This window comes from Bufo bufo, chromosome 7 (genome assembly GCF_905171765.1).
Source record: "Bufo bufo chromosome 7, aBufBuf1.1, whole genome shotgun sequence".
Classification (NCBI taxonomy): domain Eukaryota; kingdom Metazoa; phylum Chordata; class Amphibia; order Anura; family Bufonidae; genus Bufo; species Bufo bufo.
In genome coordinates this window covers 189,810,049-189,828,961 of record NC_053395.1, presented here as the reverse complement: position 1 = coordinate 189,828,961, position 18,913 = coordinate 189,810,049, and the positions used below count along the sequence as shown (strand labels likewise).

The 18,913-nt window shown below is 41.6% G+C and overlaps 1 protein-coding gene across 2 annotated transcripts in view; it reads left to right on the top strand.

The window, feature by feature from the left end:
* CERS6 (ceramide synthase 6) overlaps window positions 1-18,913 on the top strand; it is a 212,501-nt gene that overhangs the window by 150,540 nt on the left and 43,048 nt on the right. For both annotated transcript variants that reach the window (XM_040441028.1, XM_040441027.1), the window contains exon 5: window positions 6,533-6,583. In XM_040441028.1, the coding sequence (XP_040296962.1) occupies window positions 6,533-6,583 (51 nt within the window). The remainder of the gene's footprint in view (window positions 1-6,532; window positions 6,584-18,913) is intronic.

Genomic DNA, 18,913 nt, shown 5'->3' with positions numbered 1-18,913 from the left:
CCACTTGTTACTATAAAGTCTATAATATATTATGTAAAAGAACAAAAAAAATTTAAGTAAAATGCAGCATGCTCTAGATTTTTTTTTTCCAGAGGCTTCTCTATAGGAATTGAAAAACGTAATTAAAAATGCCTGTTCAAAATATAAAATGTATTAGGGTGTTTTCACGCACAGCTTTTTATACCACTTTTTATTTTTTTATTTTTTAGGCACAGAAGTACAACCCCCTCATTCCTTTTGAATCCACTTCTGACTTTGGTTAAAAAAAAAGACAATAACTGCCATAAAACTGATTCAAAATGCTGTGTGTAATATTATCCTAAAAGTGGGAAAAAAAGCATTAAAAAAGCACAAAAAATGCAAGCGAAAAAATCGAATGATGTGTATGCGAGAAGAAAGGGTACAGCCACATGTAGCATGTACATTAAAGGTTTTCTTGCCTTTTGGGGGCTGCAGCATGCTCTAGGTATGGCATTTTCTCTGGCGGTTTCCCCTTCTTTATATGACTTGAAAAATAGCAGAAAAAGCGTGTTACATATGTAACCAATTGATTTAAAAAAAGGCTCCAAAAAATGTTTGCAGTGTGTAGAGTGCAATCACGTTGGCTGTTTTAATGCAGGAGTGGATTAAAAAAGAGAGAGGTAAAATTGTTCCTTTATTCTTTCCCTCCCTTTATGACACATATGAAACCACTTTAAAAAGCACAACAAAGAACACTTAAAATTCATGGTGTTTTTCAACAAGTAAAAAAAAAAATTGCAGAAAAAATGTGTGCAGAAATGTAATCACACACACAGGCAGTTTTAGGTGCTGTTTGTGATGTAGTTTTTTTTTTGCGTTTAGCCAGGAGTAGATCTAGCAGGAAGGAGAAGTAGACCGGTGAGCCATTCTGTTAATTTCCCATTCCATTGGAACGCATTGCCGGTGACATAGAAAGCTACCAGAAAAGCTGCATGTGTGATTCTAGCCTAAAGGGACACTGACAGGCCCTATAAACATATTTAGTTATTCCTATGCAGTCATAGATCTATTAAAGTGTATTGCAATGATATAACAGTACCCCCTGTCCGCATTGTAAACCATGTAAAAACAACTTTATATTGATCTGTCAATCACATTTCTTTATGCCCAAGGGGCGTTTTTTCACATTTATTTATGCCCAAGGGGCGTTTTTTCTCCTACCTTCGTGCCCAGCCGCGCCTCAACTGTCGCTTCCTAGCGCCGCCCAGCTCATTATTATTCACTGCGCTGGGCGGCTCTTACATTCCCCGATCCTGTCAGTTGCCGCGCATGCCCGATAGATACTCATGGGCATCGGCCTCAATCGGACCATCTGCACATGCGCCGGCACCCTCCCAAGCCTGTAATTGAATCCAGCGCTCTTCTCTCGGGCGCTGAAAACTAACTGAAATACACTGCTCAAAAAAATAAAGGGAACACTTAAACAACACAATGTAACTCCAAGTCAATCACACTTCTGTGAAATCAAACTGTCCACTTAGGAAGCAACACTGAGTGACAATCAATTTCATATGCTGTTGTGCAAATGGGATAGACAACAGGTGGAAATTATAGGCAATTAGCAAGACACCCCCAATAAAGGAGTGGTTCTGCAGGTGGTGACCACAGACCACTTCTCAGTTTCTATGCTTCCTGGCTGATGTTTTGGTCACTTTTAAATGCTGCCGGTGCTTTCACTCTAGTGGTAGCATGAGACGGAGTCTACAACCCACAGAAGTGGCTCAGGTAGTGCAGCTTATCCAGGATGGCACATCAATGTGAGCTGTGGCAAGAAGGTTTGCTGTGTCTGTCAGCGTAGTGTCCAGAGCATGGAGGCGCTACCAGGAGACAGGCCAGTACATCAGGAGACATGGAGGAGGCCGTAGGAGGGCAACAACCCAGCAGCAGGACCGCTAACTCCGCCTTTGTGCAAGGAGGAACAGGAGGAGCACTGCCAGAGCCCTACAAAATGACCTCCAGCAGGCCACAAATGTCCATGTGTCTGCTCAAACGGTCAGAAATAGACTCCATGAGGATGATATGAGGGGGGGGTTGTGCTTACAGCCCAACACCGTGCAGGACGTTTGGCATTTTCCAGAGAACACCAATATTGGCAAATTCGCCACTGGCGCCTTGTGCTCTTCACAGATGAAAGCAGGTTCACACTGAGCACATGTGACAGACGTGACAGAGTCTTGAGACGCCATGGAGAACGTTCTGCTACCTGCAACATCCTCCAGCATGACCGGTTTGGCATTGGGTCAGTAATGGTGTGGGGTGGCATTACTTTGGAGGGCCGCACAGCCCTCCATGTGCTCGCCAGAGGTAGCCTGACTGCCATTAGGTACCGAGATGAGATCCTCAGACCCCTTGTGAGACCATATGCTGGTGCGGTTGGCCCTGGGTTCCTCCTAATGCAAGACAATGCTAGACCTCATGTAGCTGGAGTGTGTCAGCAGTTCCTGCAAGATGAAGGCATTGATGCTATGGACTGGCCCGTCCGTTCCCCAGACCTGAATCCAATTGAGCACATCTGGGACATCATGTCTCGCTCTATCCACCAACGTCACGTTGCACCACAGACTGTGATTTTGTTGTCAGCACATTCAACTATGTAAAGAACAAAGTATTTCAGAAGAATATTTTATTAATTCAGATCTAGGATGTGTTATTTTTGTGTTCCCTTTATTTTTTTGAGCAGTGTATTTTAGGTAGAGGGAATAAAAAAAATCGAAAAATAAAATAATATGATTGCATAAGTGTGCACACCCTTAAACTAATACTTTGTTGAAGCACCTTTTGATTTTATTACAGCACTCAGTCTTTTTGGGTATGAGTCTATCAGCATGGCACATTTTGACTTGGCAAAAACACTCCAAATCTGTCAGATTGCGAGGGCATCTCCTGTGCACAGCCATCTTCAGATAACCCCACAGATTTTCAATCGGATTCAGGTCTGGGCTCTGGCTGGGCCATTCCAAAACTTTAATCTTCTTCTGGTGAAGCCATTCCTTTGTTGATTTGGGTGTATGCTTTGGGTCGTTGTCATGCTGAAAGATGAAGTTCCTCTTCATGTTCAGCTTTCTAGCAGAAGCCTGAAGGTTTTGTGCCAATATTGACTGGTATTTGGAACTGTTCATAATTCCCTCTAGTTTAACTAAGGCCCCAGTTCCAGCTGAAGAAAAACAGCCCCTTGGCATGAGGCTTCCACCACCATGCTTCACTGTGGGTATGGTGTTCTTTTGGTGATGTGCAGTGTTGTTTTTGTGCCAAACACATCTTTTGGAATTATGGCCAAAAAGTTCAACCTTGGTTTCATCAGACCATAACACCTTTTCCCACATGCTTTTGGGAGACTTCAGATGTGTTTTTGCAAAATGTAGCCTGGTTCGGATGTTTTTCTTCATAAGAAAAGGCTTTCGTCTTGCCACTCTACCCCATAGCCCAGACATACAGTATGAAGAATACGGGAGATTGTTGTCACATGTACCACACAGCCAGTACTTGCCAGATATTCCTGCAGCTCCTTGAATGTTGCTGTAGGCCTCTTGGTAGCCTCCCAGACCAGTTTTCTTCTTGTCTTTTCATCAATTTTGGATGGACGTCCAGTTCCTGGTAATGTCACTGTGGTGCCATATTATGATGGAAGGTGTATGCTGACTGCTATTTAACATGATTTTGAATGTGATTGCTTAATTCTGAACACAGCTACATCCCCAGTTATAAGAGGGTGTGCAGACTTATGCAACCACATTATTATTATTTTTTTTTGTTTTCTTCCCTCCACCTAAAATATTTTAGTTTGTTTTTCAATTGTACAGTTTATAGGTCACATTAAAGGTGGAAAAAGTTCTGAAATGATTTATCTTTGTCAATTTTTTTTTACATCACAGAAACCTGACATTTTGTCCCTATTCATTGTCAACGGGGACAAAACGTAACTGAACAGAACAGAATGCTCCAAAATGCATTCCGTCCTGTTTGGTTGCATTCGCATGCTGCAGTTTTCTTTCCGTCAAGCAAAACGTCATGACCCAGAATGCAAGTCAAAGGGGACGGATCCGTTTAACTCTGACACAATCTGACACAATAGAAAACGGATCCGTCCCTCATTGTCTTTCAATGGAGTTCATGACGGATCCGTCTTGGCTATGTTATAGGTAATACAACCGGATGCATTCATATCGGATGCAGACGGTTGTATTATCAGTAACGGAAGCGTTTTTGCTGAGCATTGCCGGATCCAGCAAAAACGCTAGTGTGAAAGTAGCCTTAAAGCTGCATGGTCTTGAAATGGAAAGAAACAGTTTATTGATATAAATGTACTTGCCAACATTTTGGAGGAGCCTCCTTGGAGGAATGAGATTGCAGCATCTAAAATTTTCTAGGGGCCATACATGCCCCCTTTTACACGCAGCGGCGCTGCCTCCTCAATCTGTGTTGGACGCCTGTGCTATGTTAGATGGCGGAGCAATCCTGGCACCACATAGATTTAGGGCTTCTATCTGCCAGGTGCCACTTTCTGCACCACCTGGGAGTTTTGCCAACACCCCTGGGAGTCCATGGACCTTCTGGGAGAGTTGGCAAGCAAGTATGTAAATTCTGATGCCTTTAAATGTGCCGATGCTTTTCTTCCTTGCTTGACTATTTTGGCAGTAATGGCGGACGTATGTTGCAGAAATATAAAAATTTCATGGAAACTGTTGTCAGAAATGTATTCGGCATGTTATATATTACTCTAAATTAGAACCGCTGTGATTTGCTGCATAAATAGTTAAGAATTCATAGTGTGAACTATTACCCGGGGAGAAGTATTAGCGAGGCATTTGTTTTGCATAACTGAAAATCAGTCATAGACATGGCAGGCGAACAATTAGCTATAGCCTCGGGCTGTACAGTTTTGAGATTTAAAATATTTCAGATTGTGACAGGAAGTGGTGGCAGAATGCCGTGAGGTGGCATAGATCCTGTGCTACACATGCAGTATATGGCGGTGTATCACAATTACACTTCATTTTTTAAGGCATCATGCAGTGAGGTTTTGTCATTGCAGTATTATACAGCAGGAGTTTAGTGTTAATTAGCGACTTTCTCAAAAATTTGATTCGGCCAGTTCGTCGAATTTTAAATTTTTTTTTGGTTAGATCCAAATTTATTTGTAGCGAATTGTGTTAAAAAAGGCTATTTCCTGGCTGCAGAGAGCTTTTATAGTGGTGTAGAGCACTGTGCCTTGCAGTAACATGCATAGGGAGTCTACTGTGGTAGTGAAATAATACTGTGAGTCAGTATGACATGTAGATGACAGGCGTCGCTCTTAGAATCACTGCTCACTTCACCGCCCCCCTCATACATATTCATGCCTCATGCACATTACATGGGAGGAGTTTTCTATGCTAACTAGCATAGTGATCTGTCTCCATTCATTATAAAACTCCATGCCCGGTCACGTCATCGGACCGAAGGGGCGGGGCTTAGCGCGATGTCGGACGGCCTAGTTACCGCCCCTCCATCCACTCTGCATAATTACTTAGGCTGCCAGTGACGTCACCGGGCTCCCTGAGCAGCGGAGGAGGAGGCTTTGCTCGCCTGCAAGGGACACGGTACGTCACTGAGAACAAGAAAACAGTCACTTCCAGCCAAGAATTTACTGGATGAAGACGGGGCTTGAGAAATATGTGCAAAAGGTAGTACATGCATGTTTGTAATGTATAAGGCAATCTAGTACTATTAGACCAATGTGCCCAATCCCGGACAACCCCTTTAAGTGCACCCCTGTCTGAAAACCCCATATAAAAATACATGTTCAGCTGGTCATAGACACATACCCTCCAAGTCTACTCATTTTGCTGGTAGAGTATTGACTTTCTTGGGTGTATAAAATATAGGTATTTTTTCCAATTGAATCAATTCAATAATAATTTCCAAAGTAGCAAAAGTGAGTGCCCGCTCCTGGCCTGCCCTCTGGACCATTCATGAAGACATCATTGTCTCTCAAGTGAGATCTTTGACTACTTTGTCATGCACAGAATAGAACTACAGGAGGTATAGTCATGACAACCAACCTGGAAAACCATATTCAGCAACTTAGCATCTCTAGATGTTCATGTAGAGTTTTCAGACAGTGTTGGCCTTAGGGGTACATCAATGTGCAGGCTCAGGGGACTCATCATCTGCCTTTCTGGGAAGGGGACATCATAGATGGCATGGAGCTTGAAGCTTGCAACCACCATGATCTGTAGTATGATGGTATTTACATTGTGGAACTTATATTTGTGCATTGTACAGTATGCAATGTTTGAAGTGTATGGTGCTAGTGCAGTTGTATAGCATTTTTATTTACACAGCATGGTTGATTTTCACTCAGGCCATCGCTGAAGATAACATTCTTACTGAATTTTTTACAGACCAATGTGATAGCGAAGCTACTGGGAAGCTACTTTTCTTTCTGTTGACTAGTAAAAACATACTGAAAGCCGCTCTGTATTTTTGAAACATGTAATTAATGACTATTTTCTTTCCTTCATATTTCTAGACTCCTTGGCTCTGGAACACAAGACAGTGTTGGTACAACTATCCCTATCAGGTAACAACAACATTTACAATGATACAGAATAATATAAACCTAGAAACTGGTCACAGAAATTAGATAGTAATCAGATTCTACCAAAGAATAAGGGATTATATTGTCAGCAGCCAGAGGGGGAAGGAGACTGATTCTGTCCAGAACATACCCCTAGAGGCACAGATTAGTAGCAGCACCAAGGAGAACACATGGCAGCAAAAATAATGGAAATTGTATTTTTATGCTAAAAACACTGTAAATTACAGTGAATGAAACATAATGACATAACTAAAAGTAACACTTTGCAATTGTGAGAAGATGATTGCAGAATCATGATCCGGCAATTATTGGGAATGTATGGTTTATTCCCACTAATTGCCTGTGCATTGGTCCATGTGCAACACGCTGACCCACAAGGGAGGCATGGTGGTGCTGTAGTTGGAGAGGATGGGAATGGTGGTCGTAGTCCTCTTGGTGGCTTATGCCTCCATCCAGAACTCCCTGGACCTTACATGCAGTGCTTGGAAATTGGTGCAACCCTTCTTCCCCCCTGGCCTGCTTGACAAGGCCTGTTTGATGGTAACAGAATATAGTATTATTAGTAGTCTCCCAAAGGCTATATATAGGAAGTGGCTGTAATAATGGTCCTCCATGAGTCTCTTTCTATAGGTACTAGCAATGTCCCCAAATGACCAAAGGCATGCAATCACTTTCAATGTTTCTCTACAGTGCCCAATGGTGGTGTGCAGCCCTAGATAGGATCAGTGATGGCCAGTTCGCATTGTTCGCCCCCGAACATATGCGGGCTGCCATCTTTTTTCACAAATCCGGCGAGGCACAGGTAAGCCCTTACCTGTGCCTGTGCCGCGAGCCGGTTTGAAAACAAATGCGGTCACCGGGAGCAGCCCGATGAAGGCCCCCGCTGGCTGTTCTCGAAATTGCCTGCTCCCGCTGACCGCACTTGTTTTCAGACGGGCTCGCGCACAGGTAAGGGCTTACCTGTGCCTCGCCGGACTTGTGAAAAAAGATGGCAGCCCGCATATGTTCGCAGGCGAACAATGCAAACTGGCCATCACTGGATAGGATGGCCAATCCATCTCAGTAGTGTGACTGGTGCCAGAAGCAATTCACTCTCCCCAGATGCAGTAAAGTCCAAAATCATAAGCATATGTTACCTTTACTGACTGTGCAGAACTGGATGGTAGTATTTATTTGCTGCCTCATGGCAGTATTTACTCACTGGTGAGGTCTTGGCATCACCAATGATTAATTGATGAGGTCCAAGTAGAAAAAGTCTGAGAAGCCCTAATTTAAGTACCTTTCTTAAAAAAAGACCTGTCACCACTCTTTTTTTTTTTAGTAAATACTTGTATTTCCCATAAAATAATAGTTCTAAAACATTTTTTCTTATAACTCTGCTTCGTGCCATTCTTTTATTATTTCTCCTAGAACTCTATGGATAAATTGACAGCTGGGTGTTACCATTCCCTTATCAAAGGGTTGTAGATCTAAAATGTCTGACATTTTCAGCACTGAATGGACAATATGAAATTATGCAGTCACACCTGGTAACAGTCAGCATAAATTTCCCTTGTTCATAAACTTGGAACTAACACTGAGTTTTTAGGATGCTGCAGGATTGTTATATTATGAGAAATACAAGTATTTAGTAAAACAGAAAGGTCAGGAGAGGTGAAAGGTCTTCTTTTAAATGTAAAAAGTCCCCACGCTTGCAGCACAAAATGTGTGTGATGTTTTGTGCAGTAGTTTACAGATCTCTATAGCCCCGTGGAGCTAGCCTTAGGGATGCTGGCAGTTGTCTTCCTCTGATAATAGATTCCTTTAAAGTTTTCATGTTGATTTATTAATGAAGCAATCCCCCACTAGTTACTTTATCTCAGCTTTTGGACTTTTTTGTGGATACAACATGCAGAGGTTAGCAGTGGCAAAATCTGCCTGTGGGATTGATGTTTGAACAGCGATATAACCCAGAATTCTTCTCAAAATCACATTGCAAAACTATCATGGACTCAGTATTTGAAAATAATGCAAACAGACATGAAGGTTTTTTTTTTGTAACCCTGGAGGATCACATCTGTTACAGTACGTACATGGAAGCTGCTGATCTTTGCAGAGGCATTTTTTTTATCCAGCTGTTAATTTGTACATCACAATGGACCCTTTGCTATGCAATGTGCAACTTACCGAGGTACAGGTAGAGTAGTCTTTGAAAATGTTAAAATAATGAAGTGGTTGTTAAGATTATATCTGCACTAAAATACAGTTTTTAAATATAGTTTTCAGCTGAATGTGTAAATCCATATTGATGAATCACAGTACCGCAAGCCCTGGAAGAGCAGAGGATGGGAGTGGGAGTGGCCATGGCGGCAATGATTACCACCACAGTGGCAGTCCTTACACCAATGCTCCCTATGGGCAGTGATAGGAGGATGCACCCTTTCTTCCCTTGGGGCACATCTTGATGTTGCAGCTCCTGCCTGATGGTAGTTGGGGTGTTCTTGATATTAATACAGTATTTTGTATGATTGCAAGGCAGAAGGTGTGGGTGCAGTGTCCGGGGTATGGTGCAGGAGTCAGTAACCAGGCCAGTTGTAAAAAAAAAAAAAATGTCTCTCTTTACTTAACCCCTTAAGGACTCGGCCCTATTTCTCCTTACGGACTTGGCCATTTTTTGCAAATCTGCCCAGTGTCACTTTAAGTGCTGATAACTTTAAAATGCTTTGACTTATCCAGGCCATTCTGAGATTCTTTTTTCATCACATATTGTATTTTATGACACTGGTAAAATGAAGTAAAAAAATTTCATTTTTATTTATAAAAAAATACCAAATTTACCAAAAATTTGTAAAAAAAAATTGCAAATTTCCAAGTTTCAATTTCTCTACTTCTATAATACATAGTAATACCTCAAAAAATAGTTATTACTTTACATTCCCCATATGTCTACTTCATGTTTGGATCATTTTGGGAATGATATTTTATTTTTTGGGGATGTTACATGGCTTAGAAGTTTAGAAGCAAATCTTGAAATTTTTCAGAAATTTTCAAAAACCCAATTTTTAGGGACCAGTTGAGGTCTGAAGTCACTTTGCGAGGCTTACATAATAGAAAACACCCCAAAAATTACCCCATTATATGAACTACACCCCTCAAGGTATTCAAAACTGATTTTACAAACTTTGTTAACCCTTTAGGTGTTCCACAAGAATTAATGGAAAATATAGATACAATTTCAAAATTTCACTTTTTTGGCAGATTTTCCATTTTAATAATTTTTTTCCAGTTACAAAGCAAGGGTTAACAGCCAAACCAAACTCAATATTTATGGCCCTGATTCTGTAGTTTACAGAAACACCCCATATGTGGTCGTAAACTACTGTACGGGCACACGGCAGGGCGCAGAAGGAAAGGAATGTCATACGGTTTTTGGAAGGCAGATTTTGCTGGACTGGTTTTTTTGACACCATGTCCCATTTGAAGCCCCCCTGATGCAACCCTAGAGTAGAAACTCCATAAAAGTGACCCCATCTAAGAAACTACACCCCTCAAGGTATTCAAAACAGATTTTACAAACGTCGTTAACCCTTTAGGTGTTCCACAAGAGTTATTGGCAAATGGAGATGAAATTTCAGAATTTCAATTTTTTGGCAAATTTTCCATTTTAATCCATTTTTCCCAGTAACAAAGCAAGGGTTAACAGCCAAACAAAACTCAATATTTATGGCCCTGATTCTGTAGTTTACAGAAACACCCCATATGTGGTCGTAAACAGCTGTACCGGCACACGGCAGGGCACAGAAGTAAAGGCACACGGCAGGGCACAGAAGTAAAGGAATGCCATACGGTTTTTGGAAAGCAGATTTTGCTGGACTGTTTTTTTTGACACCATGTCCCAATTGAAGCCCCCCTGATGCAACCCTAGAGTAGAAACTCCATAAAAGTGACCCCATCTAAGAAACTACACCCCTCAAGGTATTCAAAACAGATTTTACAAACGTTGTTAACCCTTTAGGTGTTCCACAAGAGTTATTGGCAAATGGAGATGAAATTTCAGAATTGCAATTTTTTGGCAAATTTTCAATTTTAATCCATTTTTCCCAGTAACAAAGCAAGGGTTAACAGCCAAACAAAACTCAATATTTATGGCCCTGATTCTGTAGTTTACAGAAACACCCCATATGTGGTCGTAAACAGCTGTACCGGCACACGGCAGGGTGCAGAAGGAAAGGAATGCCATACGGTTTTTGGAAGGCAGATTTTGCTGGACTGGTTTTTTTGACACCATGTCCCAATTGAAGCCCCCCTGATGCACCCCTAGAGTAGAAACTCCATAAAAGTGACCCCATCTAAGAAACTACACCCCTCAAGGTATTCAAAACAGATTTTACAAACGTCGTTAACCCTTTAGGTGTTCCACAAGAGTTATTGGCAAATGGAGATGAAATTTCAGAATTTCTATTTTTTGTGATGTAAGGTGACAAAAATATTTTTTTTAGCACAGTTTTTTTTTTTTTTTTTTACGGTGTTCATCTGAGGGGTTAGGTCATGTGATATTTTTATAGAGCCGGTCGATACAAACGCGGCAATACCAAATATGTATACATTTTTTTTATTTATTTAAGTTTTACACAATAACAGCTTTTTTAAAACAAAAAAAATGATGTTTTAGTGTCTCCATATTCTGAGCCATAGTTTTTTTATTTTTTGGGCGATTGTTACAGGTAGGGCTCATTTTTTGCGGGATGAGGTGACGGTTAGATTGGTACTATTTTGGTGGGCAAATGCCTTTTTTATTGCTTGCTGTTGTACTTTTTGTGATGTAAGGTGACAAATTTTTATTTTATTTAGCACAGTTTTTATTTTTTATTTTTTACAGCATTCATCTGAGGGGTTAGGTAATGTGATATGTTTATAGAGCCAGTCGATACGGACGCGGCGATACCTAATATGTATACTTTTTTTCCCCCCTATTTTTTACTACATTTTTTTAACTTTATTTGGGGAAAATGACGTTTTTGTTTATTTTTACTTGAAACTTTAAAATTTTTTGGGGGAAAACTTTATTTTTTCAACTTTTTTTTCCACTTTTTTTTTGTTCCACTTTAGGACTTGAACTTTTGGGGGTCTAATCCTTTATAATGCATTCCAATACTTCTGTATTGGAATGCATTGGCTGTATGAGTAATACTGTGTGTATTACTCATACAGCTTCCGGCCTGTGAGATCCAGGGGGCTGGATCTCACAGGCTCATCACCGGAAGGCAGCGCGATGCCTCAGAAAGTCATCGCGCTGCCTTCCATGCTATCGGGTCCCCCCCACAGCCCCATAGGGACCCGATGGCACTGCCGACCACCGCCGCCGCACCAGGTAAAAGCCGCAAACCGCAGGTCTGAATTGACCTGCGGTTTGCGGCGATCGCCGACACGGGGGGGTCACCCTCCCCCGCGCATTTAGCTGTGGTGCCTGCTCAATGATTTGAGCAGGCACCGTGTTCCGATCACCGTCCGCCGGGCGGCGGTGATCGGAACTATAGATGACGTTCCGGTACGTCACGGCTCCTTAAGGACTCGGGAACCATGCCGTACCGGTTAAGTGTAGAATAGGAGTTGTAGTACATCCAACAGTATTGAGCACAGTTCCAAACAATTGACAGTGCAAATCTTTCCAGATAGCAATATATGGGTATAAGTTAGGATGGGGACTTCTACCTTTGTATCTTTCTTCTAAGTGGGAAGGGTGTTTTAACAATGTCCCTATCACTGCAGCAAAGTCTCTGTCGGCCTACAAAATAAAACAACATTTGATGAATTATTAGTCATATTCATGCCAAATTCATATCAATAATCATAATATGGGAGACTGAAGCAAGATCAGATCACAGGTCATGTCACACACTAAAATGCAAGATCAGGCAATAGAATTATAAGGGTGCGAATCATTAAATTAACGCTTGTGGGCTGAAGTGTAAATTTGCAATACGGCATTTGACTTATGGTACCATGTGTCATTTATTATGTTTGTGTCTTATATGCTTTGAGTTCCTGTAGGTACCAGAACCCAATGCTAGCTCTGCATCCCTTTGTAGCTATGTCTTTCGCCCCAATGGTGAATGGTTTGTTATATCCCAATAAGCTGAACTGAGCTTCATAATGTGCATCCACTTGATGGCAGGCTAGCCAAATGTGACCTCTTTGAGGACTGTACAGTGCTACAGGAGCATGGGGCTGTACGTATTTTACATTATTATGGGAATCTACTTTTCCTTTTCAGTTGATGTCAGATTTTTCTCATCTGCTCTAAAAATTCAAGCTACGTATACCTACGTAGGCCCCAAAATAATCAACAGTCTCAAGCTCCCTCTGGTAAAAAAAAAAGGTACTTTCAGAAAAAGAAATGTTCCTCTTGTTTGTAAGCATCCTGGTATACATTATTGTTTAAGAAATCTTTACATATTGATATATTGACGTATTTTCAGCCTCCATTACGGTTAGAACTTGGTAGCGAGATCCTGTGACCCACAATAAGACTCGCCTGACTGTGGGGACAGGAGGTCAGTTTCTCCATTCACTACTAAGAGACTGACATTTATGCTGTTATAGGGATGAACAGAGAAACTGACTTCCGGTGGAATCTGGCGAATCTCATCGAGGGTCACGTGATCTAACTGCCAACATTAATGGAGGCTGAAACTACATCAATACCTCATTAAAGGGGTGGTCTCACTTCAGCAAGTGGCATTTATTATGTAGAGAAAGTTAATACAAGGCACTTACTAATGTACTGTGATTGTCCATGTTGCCTCCTTTGCTGGCTGGATTCACTTTTCCATCACATTATACAATGCTCGTTTCCATGGTTACAACCATCCTGCAATACAGCAGTGGTGGCCGTGCTTGCACGCTATAGGAAAAAGCACCAACCTCTCTAGTGGCCAGGACTGTTTTCTATAGTGTGGACGCATGGCCACTGCTGCTGGATTGCAGGGTGGCCGTAACCATGGAAACAAGTAGTGTACAATGTGACGGAAAAATTAATCCAGACAGCAAAGGAAGCAATATGGACACTCACAATACATTGTATTAACTTCCTCCTACATGATAAGGGTCCATTCACACGTCCGCAATTTCGTTCCGCATTTTGCGGAATTAAATTGCGGACCCATTCATTTCTATGGGGCAGCACGATGTGCTGCCCGGATACGGAATTGCGGACCCGCACTTCTGGGTCCGCCATTCCGTTCCTGAAAAAAATAGAACATGTCCTAGTCTTGCCCGCAATTGCGGACAAGAACAGGCATATTCTATTAGTGACGGCAATGTGCGGTCCGCAAAATGCGGAACGCACATTGCCACTGTCCGTGGATCCGCGAAACACATTGCAGACGTGTGAATGGACCCTAAATGCTAGTTGCTGAAGTAAGACAAGCCCTTTAATTAAGCCTTTATGTACACCAGCACATTTACAGACAGGGTGGACAAAATACAAGAGCATCATATTTGTGCCATAATTTGCGACTTTTTGTGCTTTCGCCACTTTTCTAAAGTTGAGAGAAAAGGGGCAGGGCTTAGTGGGAGGGGATAGATTTACTAAAATTTGCACAAGAAACTGTCGCCTGACATAGGAAACGTTGGTCTTGATAAATTTACCTCTTATTGTCTAAATTTGTCTTTTCACGATTTTGACTTTTATTAGGATGGGTCGAAATTGTTACTTGGAGCATATATGAAAGTTTAGCAGTCGGCACTTTAGGTGCTATTTTGCTCCACAAATTGCGCTCATTTGCTATTTTGCACCACATAGGTTAATCAATTAGGACATGAAAGGAAAAAATCTTTATGTCCTTCAGATTGTTAAACCAGGCACAATGGGGGAGATTTATCAAGACTGTCATACCCGTATGCCAGTCATGATCTCTTTGCACTGGAGTAAGATGCACCCTCAGTGGCGTAGCTAGAAATGACTGGGCCCCACAGCAAATGTTTGAATGGGGCTCCATCCCACAGTAATTTTTTAGCGACCCCTTCCTTTCATGCCGCCCATAGTTCTGTGACTAGTAAAGATCGCTCTCTCCGACCAGACCCGCAGCTGTTCCATCCGTTTTATACACTGTCTACACTGTCACTAGTGTTGATCACGAATATTCGAATTGCGAATTTTAATCGAGAATATCGGCACTTCAAGAATTCGCGAACATTTAGAATATCCCAAAATATATTCGTAATCGCGAATATTCAATATTTTTTAAAATACCAGTTCATGCGAATTTTTATGCGAAAATGTTTATGCGAATTTTATGCGATCAAGAAAATAATGCCTGGAGATCATGAATTCGCGAATTCTGGAATATATGGCGAATATTCGCCCAAATATTCGCCAAATATCGCGAATTCAAATATTGACCCTGCCGCTCATCACTAACTGTCACTATATATAATTTCATTGTGTAATACTGTTGAGGGGGCCCTGACAAAATCCTTTAGTCCTCCTCTTCCTGGATGGGCCCCTCCTGGGTCAGGGCCCCAAAGCAGTCGGTTCCCCTGCTTCCCCTATAGTTACGCCCCTGCACCTAATTTATTAGGAGGAAGATGTCTCTTTACAAATTAGTCTTATCTCTGGCAGTCTGTGCACCATAAACTGAAGTCTACGCTAGCCAGGGGCTGATGTAGACTTGAGACATAACCTACATGATAGCTATAGTTATAGCATCTCTCGACCGCCGCACAAAGCCCCGGCCCTCCCGCTACGCCCTGCCCCTTCTTCTCGCCACTTTGGAAAAATGGCGAGAAGGTCAAATAGTCAAAAATGATTCTGCAAATGTGGCATGCGCCATAATCTAAAACAACAATTTGCCCCGAGGGGCTTATTACCTAACTTGACCCAGATTTTACCGAGATAAAATAGAACTTTTATTAGTATGTAGAAAACAGAATCTGTGAGCAAAAAATTTGTTTTAAAATATCTGCAACCTGAATTCAGACTGATTGTTGTAATTGTTATTGTGCACTCTCCCCACCAACCAGCGCTGCTACTGCCAGGGAGGCAGGTTTCCGTTTTAGCTTTGTTCTCCTGTCTTCAGTCAAGTAGAAACAATCCAGATCTTCCAGTGAGTCAGTGATGGAGCTGATTTCTGGTAAAGGGCGGGCGGGAGCGCTGGTTGGTGGGTAGAGTCCAGGCAATAACAATTACAACAATCAGTCTGAATTCAGGGAGCAGATATTTTAAAACACTTTATTTTCCGATCACAAATTCTGTTTTTACATACTAATAAAAGTTATAATTTATCTTGGTAAAATCTGGGTCAAGTAAGATAATAAGCCCCTCGGGGAAAATTGTTGGTTCTGGTTAGATACCTTTACCCAGATAGGGTCCTATTTAGATATTTATGCGACATAATCTGCAACTTTATCTTTTACAACAATAGTGGTGTAAATAGCTTAATAAATGTCCCGCACTGTCTGGTTCACCTGAATACCTTTCACTTAGTGATCCATTGTTTCATTCTGGAGAAAAAGCTATTTTAATCCATATGCAAATGAGCAGTTAAGTGCACCAAGGACGGGCCCAAGCCACTCTGTGCACCTTTTCTCTTCCAGCCCCTCCCTCTCCGTCTTGAGATGACCAGGAGGGATGACTATGCAGGAACCTGGCCCTGTTAATCAAGAAGGAGTGAAAGGTATCATTACATTCAGCTGAGCTAGCCCTGCAACGCATTGTACCTGGTTTGCTAGTGAACTTACTGGTGGCAGACTTCCTATACATACAGTTATGTGCATGAGTACTTTACCTCATTGCAAAGGACGCCTGTACTTGAACACATGGTTTAACCCCTTAGGCTGGGTTCACACGGGCGTTGCGGGTGCGTTGCGAGAATGGATGCGGGTGCGTTGCGGGAACATGCACGATTTTTCCCCGCGAGTGCAAAGTGTTTTAATGTCAATTGAGGGTTAAAAAATAAATAAAAAAATAACTCACCTCCTCCAATTGATCGCGTAGCTGAAGGTCTCCTGTTCTTTCTTTAGGACCTGTCTAAGGACCTGTGGTGATGTCACTGAGCTCATCACATGGTCCATCACATGGTCCACATGGTGATGGATCATGCAATGTATCATGTGATGAGCACAGTGATGTCACCACAGGTCCTTTGACTGGTCCTGAAGAAAGAACAGGAGACCTTCAGCTACGCGATCAATTGGCGGAGGTGAGTTATTTTTTTTGGCAGAAAAAGGCAAGGTAGGGAGGCTCAACACTTAGGATGAACGGATAGCGGTGGGTTCACTGCTAATTGGGTCACTCACCCAATTAAGAAAATGAAATATATAGCAAAGAAAAGCAGGCGACACCACCTTCTGGAATAAGCGTGGAACTGTGGAAATACTCTTTGGAATATTTATTCAGAGATATCACACATATAAAATGGCCAATATAATGAAATAAAATACACTAAAACATTCAATTACAATAATACACTGAATAAAAACAATTGAATAAATAAGGAAGTGGTCTCCTAAAATAATGTCACATGAGATAAATTGCGGCAGAGAGCTGTAAAAATCCACCTGTAAGTGTTTTCCAAATAGGACTGTCTCTGTGAGACTCTTACCGCTCTATAGTCCCGATGTATATGGTAAACTTCCACGGAGCGGTGGAGAGGTGTTATCACCAGAACCCTGGACGCTGGATGTTGAACAAGCGTGCAGCTTGCAGTATGTAGTCACACGTCGGTGCAGGATACAGACACCGGAGCGCAGGACGCTGAGTGCTGAATGTTCAGCTCGGAGGGCGTGCTCTCAGTCAGGTGATCCTATGCAAATGAATCAGATGTTCTGATCAGCTGATAGGTATCGCCCAATCACGTACTGCTCAGGTCCTTGTACCAAAGGTCACTAGGCACAGCGTCAATCCAGGTCCTAAAATTGCAGTGTTGGTGGATAATATTTAGAGTGTAAATACTCTTTGTCCACGGGATCTTTCGTACTTGGGGTCCGGACCAGTACTAGATATGAAAGTTGCGTAGTCCGCTAGACGCGTTTCGAGGCCTCCTGCCTCTTCCTCAGTAGCTACCAGACTGCGCTCTTTCAAACATTATATAGGATGCATAATTAAAATCATTCATACAACCTGTGTTCAGGTTAAGACCCACTGATCTATGGGTTGTATTCTAAAAACATGGAGTGGATTATAAAATGAAAACTAACATGGAGACAAACATAATAAAAACATAAGTTTGTGTCAAAAACATTACATAGAATATATGTACATTTTCTTTTCGCGTATCTATAAGAGTACCAATAAATTACCAATACAATAATATTCACACCACTCCCTCATAGCATTGCCAAAATAGATCTCAATACACACATGCATTTCCTGTGCGTTTTTTCATTTTCATATATACACATGCGTTTCTTGTGCGTTTTTTCATTGCATTGCCCTCATAGCATTGCCAAAATAGATCTCAATGCACACATGCATTTCCTGTACGTTTTTTATCATTCTCATATGCACACATGCGTTTCTCAAACTTCAACAGAACATAGTCATATAGTTGTTCAACAGGGAAAATACCATATATATATAATTTCATATATTTATTCAGCCGAAATTTCTGCCCCAAAAACTTATTTTGCAGAAAAAATTTTTTGCTGAAAAAATTCTTTTTATTCATTTTATTCATTCATTGTAGATATAGTGATGCCTGGGAGCAAGGGGAGACCAGGGTGCTAGACAAAAGACAGCTTACCCTGATATCACGTCGGTCCCAGGCACCCTATAGAAAACCGAATACTTCTAATTCTGCATTGAGACTTTTGGAACCAACGAGCCAAATCAAAAAATCCTTCTTGACTCTACTCGGGACATATGCATAATTGTTGTTCCCTCCCCTCCAGTTGGGTTGTATTTTCTCTAGGGCCACATATTTTAGTGTACTAGGGTCCTGATTGTGATAATTTTTAAAGTGCCTGGAGACCGTATGCTTCTCATATCCCTTGCGTATATTCGCAATGTGTTCCGAAACTCTCTTTTTTAAGGTCCTCTTTGTTCTCCCAATGTACTGCTTGTCGCATGTACATTGGAGCAGATAGATAACATCCGTGGTGCTACATGTTAAAAATTCTCTAATTGTCCATCTATAGTTGTTGCTTGTTGATAACACTACTTCTGTTTTTTTATTTTGATTTTTAGTGCTCTTACAATTTGAGCAGCTCCCACAGCGGAAAAACCCCTGTAGGCCTACCCATTTGACAATGTTGTCAATTTGAGTGGAGTTACTTTTTTTAATAGTTGGGGCAATTCTTACTGCTAACGAGGGGACTTTCGTATATGTAATG